The sequence below is a fragment of the Astyanax mexicanus genome, chromosome 15 (assembly GCF_023375975.1).
Source record: "Astyanax mexicanus isolate ESR-SI-001 chromosome 15, AstMex3_surface, whole genome shotgun sequence".
NCBI classification, from domain to species: Eukaryota; Metazoa; Chordata; class Actinopteri; order Characiformes; family Acestrorhamphidae; genus Astyanax; species Astyanax mexicanus.
The window spans coordinates 46845001-46855000 of NC_064422.1; the positions used below are offsets into that span (position 1 = coordinate 46845001).

The 10000-nt window shown below is 36.7% G+C and overlaps 1 protein-coding gene across 2 annotated transcripts in view; it reads left to right on the top strand.

The window, feature by feature from the left end:
* LOC125781161 (ras-related protein Rab-37) overlaps window positions 1–10000 on the top strand; it is a 54760-nt gene that overhangs the window by 31732 nt on the left and 13028 nt on the right. For both annotated transcript variants that reach the window (XM_049464322.1, XM_049464321.1), the window contains exon 4: window positions 7274–7696. In XM_049464322.1, the coding sequence (XP_049320279.1) occupies window positions 7634–7696 (63 nt within the window). In that variant the 5' untranslated portion in view covers window positions 7274–7633. The remainder of the gene's footprint in view (window positions 1–7273; window positions 7697–10000) is intronic.

Sequence of the window (10000 nt, forward strand, 5' to 3'; positions counted from 1 at the left end):
TGCCTCTGTGTGTTTTCCCCACGTGACCTGTGCTCCTCTGTGTCTCCTGTCTCAGTAGTTTACCACCATGTGTCTCATTTGTAGCTCCGCCCCTTCCCCAGGTGTTTCCACGTCTAGTGTGTTTCCTGTTCATATAAATAGATCCCCTGTGCCACTTGTCCCTCGTTGGTCTTTGCACTAACCCCTGTTGTTTTGTCTCTCCGTGTTTATTCTGTTTCATAGCCCTAGTTCTTGCTCCGTGTTTATTTCTTGTTTAGTTTTGTAGTTTCTTGTTTCTTCCTCGTTTCCCCAGTCCCCTGCTTAGTGTTTAGTTCCTTGTCCTCTCCTTGTATATATCCCTGCCTTGTTTAGCTTAGTATTTATTCTGTTCCTCGTTTGTTTCTTGTTTATTCCCGCGCTCCTTTGTTCCCTGCTTTGTGTTTATCTGTTTATTTCTAGTTCCCTGTTATTTTCCCTTGTTTACGCCCTTGCCCTGTTTAGTTTATTTATCCTCTGTCTAGTTTAGCTTCTTGTTGTATTTCTTTGTTTATATCCCTGCCCTGCTTAGTTTTTCTTTATTTCTTGTTTACTTGTTTCTTTTGTTTACCTTTGTTATTTATTTAATAAATTATTTATTTCGCCCTACCTGCACTTGCGTCCGTCTCCTCGTCTCCCTGCCTGGGTCAACCATGACAGACAGGGGGAGGAATGTAAACTAAAGCTCACCAGAGAAGCTTTGTTGTTTACTTACTTTTCATTATCGTTCATTATAGTACAAACAACCTCACAGGATAGATGTTTCACGCCTTTTGCCGACCCCTGATTTATATATATAAGAAAACACAAAGAAAATAAGACTGAAACCAAAGAAAAACCATTGAAAAACGCCAAAAATCAAAAGAAGAATGTTTCTGTTTCATGAGAAAAATTTCCATAAAGAAGAACCCCAAATAAAAAAAGACTCAACATGAAAAACATGGAAAATACAGGACTCAGTGTGGAAGCTCCTCTCTCTGGGCTGAGTGTTTAGGAGTAACGCTGGGCTGGTTGGAGGAGGAAGTAGAGAGTGTAGATAGTGGAGATAAAGCAGAGCTGCAGGTCTATAGTTAGTAACAGAGTCGGTTCTGCTGTTTATATGATGTGAGGTAAGAGGATTCAGCGTGATTCTCTTCCTCTACTCGGGAATAATGGTAAACCTGTGTAGATCAGGGTTCTAGAGAAGCTCTGACGCTCTGATCTGGTTCTGATCCAGGTTTGCAGCAGGATTATCCAGCAGACTTCTTCTGAAGAAGGGATCTGTAACACACACAATTGTGTGTATTTAAGAAAGCTGAGTAGATATGAAGCTAATTACACATAAAGCTGTAGCTCGAGCAGCTCGCTCACCTTACCTTAGACACACCTGACCAATCATGATCCAGCAGCAGGTAAACGAGAGGAAGCTTATTAACATGGAATAATGGTATGATCCACTTTAGGGGGTTTAAAATCGTATCACAATATTCTACCAGCCACATATACTGCTTTAATTGTGTAGTATTTAAGGTCATATGTAAGAGATGTATTTAAAAGTTTTGACCCCCCCAAACTACTGTTTTTACCCCTTTAGGGGGGGTTGAAGTCTTAATTGGGGAGGTCTGACCCCCCAAACCTCCCCGTAATTTGAACCCTGGTGTTTGAGAACAGTCCTGTTTCAGTCTGTTTGTTTCTCTGCAGCCTGTGAGGAGAAATCTGGAGATAATTTAGAGTCCCAGAATTCCCTGTGATCACAGAATCACGCTCAGATCCTCCATAAACCCACAGACAGACAGACAGACAGACAGACAGACAGCAGCTTCAGCAGGAATTTAACAATAATCTGATCTTCCTCTGTAGAAACACCAGGAAACATTACATATTAAAATTCCTCTCAGTCCTTTATTCACTTCCTCAACAAGAAACAAACAATAGAAACGTGTATTTTTCCATTATTTTCTCTTTGGTTAAATAAAGTACTATATATTTATTTACACGTACATTAACTAACTCTAACTAACATTAATTAACATTAACATTAACTAACTAACTCTATTAAACTCAGATGAGGAGGAGAGATTAGGAGATGTTTTGTTGTTTTAAGGAAAACTTTTTTGGCTTTTTGTAAAATTGCTGTTTGTATTTATTGTAATGCTGTAATGTGTTTTACTGAGATAATAAATAAACACTTATTGCACAGATAAGAAGCTTTTTCTTTTTTTTACTGAAATTCCCATTTAATAATTTCATTAATAATCTACAGGTATATCCTGTACTGCACACAGTGAGCAGAGTTTAAAGGGTTAAAGAGTTTTTAGTAAAAAATTCCTCCTGTAGAAGAAAAACCTGAAAAACCAGCAGAACTTCCAACAAACAGACACACAGTTCCTCTATACACTAACATACACTCACACTACACACACTATACACACTATACACACTATACACACTATACACTATACACACTACACACACTATACACACTACACACACTATACACACTATACACACTATACACTACACACACTATACACACTATACACACTATACACACTACACACACTATACACACTATACACACTATACACTACACACACTATACACACTACACACACTATACACACTATACACACTATACACACTATACACACTATACACTACACACACTATACACACTACACACACTATACACACTATACACACTATACACTACACACACTATACACACTACACACACTATACACACTATACACTATACACACTATACACACTATACACACTATACACTACACACACTATACACACAGTTCCTCTATACACTAACATACACTCACACTACACACACTACACACACTATACACACTATACACACTATACACACTATACACTACACACACTATACACACTACACACACTATACACACTATACACACTATACACTACACACACTATACACACTACACACACTATACACACTATACACTATACACACTATACACACTATACACACTATACACTACACACACTATACACACTACACACACTATACACACTATACACTATACACACTATACACACTATACACACTATACACTACACACACTATACACACTATACACACTATACACTACACACACTATACACACTACACACACTATACACACTATACACTATACACACTATACACACTATACACACTATACACTACACACACTATACACACTATACACTACACACACTATACACACTATACACACTATACACTATACACTATACACACTACACACACTACACACACTATACACACTATACACTATACACACTATACACTATACACTCATACACTACACACACTATACACACTATACACTACACACACTATACACACTATACACACTATACACTACACACACTATACACACTATACACTACACACACTATACACACACTATACACTACACACACTATACACACTATACACACTATACACACACACACTATACACACTATACACACTATACACACACACTATACACACTATACACACTATACACTACACACACTACACACACTATACACACTATACACTACACACACTATACACACTATACACTACACACACTATACACACACACACTATACACACTATACACTACACACACTATACACACTATACACTCATACACTATACACACTATACACACTATACACACACACACTATACACACTATACACTACACACACTATACACACTATACACTACACACACTATACACACTATACACTACACACACTATACACACACTATACACTCATACACTATACACACTATACACTACACACACTATACACACACTATACACTCATACACTATACACACTATACACACACACACTATACACTCATACACTATACACACTATACACTACACACACTATACACACTATACACACAGTTCCTCTATACACTAACATACACTCACACTACACACACTATACACACTATACACACTATACACACTATACACACTATACACTACACACACTATACACACTATACACACACACACTATACACTCATACACTATACACACTATACACTACACACACTACACACACTATACACACTATACACACTATACACTACACACACTATACACTCATACACTATACACACTATACACTACACACACTACACACACTATACACACTATACACACTATACACTACACACACTATACACACTATACACACTATACACTACACACACTATACACTCATACACTATACACACTATACACTACACACACTACACACACTATACACACTATACACACTATACACTACACACACTATACACACACTATACACTACACACACTATACACTCATACACTATACACACTATACACTACACACACTACACACACTATACACACACTATACACTCATACACTATACACACACTACACACACTATACACTACACACACTATACACTATACACACACACTATACACTATACACACACTATACACACTATACACTACACACACTATACACACACTATACACTCATACACTATACACACACTATACACTATACACACACTATACACTACACACACTATACACTATACACACACTATACACTACACACACTATACACACACTATACACACACTATACACTACACACACTATACACACTATACACACACTATACACTACACACACTATACACACACTATACACTATACACACACTATACACACACTATACACTATACACACTATACACTCATACACTATACACTACACACACTATACACTATACACACAGTATACACACACTATACACACTATACACTATACACTACACACACTATACACTCATACACTATACACTATACACACTATACACTATACACTACACACACTATACACTCATACACTATACACTATACACTACACACACTATACACTACACACACTATACACTCATACACTATACACTACACACACTATACACTAAACACACTATACACACTATACACTACACACACTATACACACTATACACTATACACTACACACACTATACACTCACACTATACACTATACACTACACACACTATACACTCATACACTATACACTACACACACTATACACTACACACACTATACACTCATACACTATACACTACACACACTATACACTCATACACTACACACTATACACTACACACACTATACACTACACACACTATACACTCATACACTATACACACACTATACACACACTATACACTATACACACACTATACACTACACACACTATACACTACACACACTATACACTCATACACTACACACACTATACACTACACACACTATACACTCATACACTACACACACTATACACTACACACACTATACACTATATACACACACTATACACACTATACACACACTATACACTATACACACACTATACACTACACACACTATACACTACACACACTATACACTCATACACTACACACACTATACACTACACACACTATACACTATACACACACACTATACACTACACACACTATACACTCATACACTATACACACACTATACACACACTATACACTATACACACACTATACACTACACACACTATACACTACACACACTATACACTCATACACTACACACACTATACACTACACACACTATACACTCATACACTATACACTCATACACTACACACACTATACACTACACACACAATACACTACACACACTATACACTCATACACTATACACTCATACACTACACACACTATACACTACACACACTATACACTCATACACTATACACTACACACACTATACACTCATACACTACACACACTATACACTACACACACTATACACTATACACACACACTATACACTACACACACTATACACTATACACACTATACACTATACACACACGATATACACACTCACTGCATAAATACAAACAAAATAGAGTAGTGAGTTTAAAGAAGTTCACTGTAAAAATTAAACATTAATTAGCCACGCCCACTTCTTTGGTATTTAGTTTCTATTAATTTAGTTTTTAATCTTTTTATGTTTCTTTAATGATGCCTTTTTTGGTTATGTTTGGCCATATTATTAGAAACGCTGAGCTTTTAAGACACAACCCTTCTAATATTATTAAAACAGAGGAAAATATCATATCCCTCCCTCACTGCTGTCCTCAGGAATCACATGAATTCTGATCTGGCATTTCTGGAAATCAGATAAACAGCTCTGTAAAAAATGAAGAGATCACGTCAGTTTCTGAATCAGTTTCTCTGATTTTGCTATTTATAGGTTTATGTTTGAGTAAAATGAACATTGTTGTTTTATTCTATAAACTACAGACAACATTTCTCCCAAATTACAAATAAAAATATTCTCATTTAGAGCATTTATTTACAGAAAATGAGAAATGACTGAAATAACAAAAAAGATGCAGAACAGGATTATGGGTGATCTTATGCGGCTCCTGGCAAAAAAAAAAAACATCCACCTTCCTTCAGATTAGATTTCAGAGGTTTGATCACAGTGTGAAACTGATCTGCTGTAGTTTATTCTGTTTATTGATCCTCTGATTTTTATATAGTAAATTTTTACTGCAGATATTCTGAATTAATCTCTGCTTTAAATTTAATATAAACTGAACTGAAAAGTGCATCAGAAACCGGATCAGATTTAAACTAAGAAACGATTACGTCTCCATCTAGTGGAGAAGAGAGGAGGTGCAGAGAGTCTTTCTCATCTCTGTGGAGGAATTCAGTTCTACTCTTCTTTACACAATTATTTTAATTCAGACACATTGGAGAATTTTCCAGATGTTTTTTATTTGTTTTTTTTTATCCATTCAGAGCTGGACCTGTTGATGAGCTTTGGGTCATCGTCCTGCTGCAGAACCCAAGTACTCCTGAGCTTAAGGTCATAAACTGATGGCCTTACAAAAACTAAATAAATCTGTAAGGGTGTAATGACTGTCTGTATAACAGTATATACGCTGCTGCTGATAAACAATAAACACACTGTTCCCAAAACAGACCAATAACCAACCAATCAATACTGTTTCAGAACATGTACAGGTTTTTATTCATATTAAAACTGATGTTTTTAATATGAATCTTTATTTTATTATTTTTATTTTAATGTTCTCCTTATTGTTATTTCTGTTATTTTGTTGTAAAAAATGCTTATTTTTCTCTTTTGCCCAGAGTGACATCGACTGTTTCATCACTGGGGGAGGAGCTAAAAAAATCATAACAGAGAGAGAGATACAGAGAGAGAGAGAGATGTACAGAGAGAGGGGGATGGAGAGAGAGAGAGAGAATACAGAGAGAGGGGGAGGGAAAGAGAGAAACAGAAAGAAAGAAAGAGGGGGTAGGGAGAGAGAGTGATGTAGGCTGAAGAAAGAGCTGTTTCTCAGAGAAGAGAGATAGAAAGAGAGAGAGAGAAGGAGAGGGAGAGATACAGAATACAGAGAGAGAGAGGGAGGAGAGAGAGAGACTGGAGAAAGAGCTGTTGGAGAAGAGAGATACAGAGAGAGGTAGAATAGAGAGGTAGAGGAGAGAGAGATGGATGAAGAGGAGCAGGGGGGAGAAGTGTGTGGATTCTACAACGAGGATTTAACTCACAAGGTAAGACTGAATAATCCTTTATTACAGGAACGATAGAGTAACGATAGAGGAACGATAGAGTAACGATAGAGTAACGATAGAGGAACGATAGAGGAACGATAGAGTAATGATAGAGGAACGATAGAGGAACGATAGAGTAATGATAGAGTAACAATAGAGGAATGATAGAGGAAAGATAGAGGAACGATAGAGTAATGATAGAGGAAAGATAGAGTAACGATAGAGTAATGATAGAGGAACGATAGAGGAACGATAGAGTAACGATAGAGGAACGATAGAGGAACGATAGAGTAATGATAGAGGAACGATAGAGGAACGATAGAGTAATGATAGAGTAACAATAGAGGAATGATAGAGGAAAGATAGAGGAACGATAGAGTAACGATAGAGTAATGATAGAGTAATGATAGAGTAATGATAGAGGAATGATAGAGGAACGATAGAGTAATGATAGAGGAACGATAGAGGAAAGATAGAGTAACGATAGAGGAATGATAGAGGAACGATAGAGGAACGATAGAGTAATGATAGAGTAACAATAGAGGAATGATAGAGGAAAGATAGAGGAACGATAGAGTAACGATAGAGTAATGATAGAGTAATGATAGAGTAATGATAGAGGAATGATAGAGGAAAGATAGAGGAACGATAGAGTAATGATAGAGGAACGATAGAGGAACGATAGAGGAAAGATAGAGGAACGATAGAGTAATGATAGAGGAATGATAGAGGAACGATAGAGTAACGATAGAGGAATGATAGAGTAATGATAGAGGAACGATAGAGTAATGATAGAGGAACGATAGAGGAACGATAGAGTAATGATAGAGGAAAGGATAGAGTAATGATAGAGTAATGATAGAGGAAAGATAGAGGAACGATAGAGGAATGATAGAGTAATGATAGAGGAACGATAGAGGAATGATAGAGGAATGATAGAGGAACGATAGAGTAATGATAGAGGAATGATAGAGGACAGATAGAGGAACGATAGAGTAATGATAGAGGAATGATAGAGGAAAGATAGAGGAACGATAGAGTAATGATAGAGGAATGATAGAGGAAAGATAGAGGAACGATAGAGTAATGATAGAGGAACGATAGAGGAAAGATAGAGGAACGATAGAGTAATGATAGAGGAAAGATAGAGTAATGATAGAGGAACGATAGAGGAACGATAGAGTAATGATAGAGGAACGATAGAGTAATGATAGAGGAACGATAGAGTAATGATAGAGGAATGATAGAGTAATGATAGAGTAATGATAGAGTAATGATAGAGTAATGATAGAGGAAAGATAGAGGAACGATAGAGGAATGATAGAGTAATGATAGAGGAACGATAGAGTAATGATAGAGGAACGATAGAGTAATGATAGAGGAATGATAGAGGAAAGATAGAGGAACGATAGAGTAATGATAGAGGAAAGATAGAGGAATGATAGAGGAATGATAGAGGAAATATAGAGGAATGATAGAGGAACGATAGAGTAATGATAGAGGAAAGATAGAGGAACGATAGAGTAATGATAGAGGAATGATAGAGTAATGATAGAGTAATGATAGAGGAACGATAGAGTAATGATAGAGGAATGATAGAGGAAAGATAGAGGAACGATAGAGTAATGATAGAGGAATGATAGAGGAAAGATAGAGGAACGATAGAGTAACATTATCAGCTCTGGATCTGAGGATGGAGGTGATGCTGGGTGTATCTTAGCTTATTGATCTCCAGCAGAATCACACGTGTCTCTTTTATACTGAGACACACACACACACACACACACACACACACACACACACACACACACACACACACACACACCTGTGGTCTCCTCATCACTCTCTCAGCGGGTGAGGGTTAGATCAGTACAGGTGATCAGGGCTGTATAACTCATCACTTATCTTCTGATTTACGCTGCTGAATAAATTAATGATAAATGATAAGGTATAAAATCAGTGATTATTAAATGTGTGGGATGAGTTTCTATTGGACGCTCTATCAACACTCCTATACCCTCTACCACCCAATCTGCAGCTACTGTATATAGAGAATACTGGAGTTATTATGGGATGGATTATCACAGGAGGAACATTAGGAACCTCTACAACTCTGTACATGCTGAGACGTTACACATGAGTTACACAAACACTACTACTGTATGAGTAGATTAATAAATATGACCCTAAATATCAGAATACATAAATAATCATTCATTGTTTCTAATCACTTTAATCTTTCTGAGTAGAATTACAGTGCAGCTATTATTTCCATGATGTGTGTGTGTGTGTATATTGTGTGTG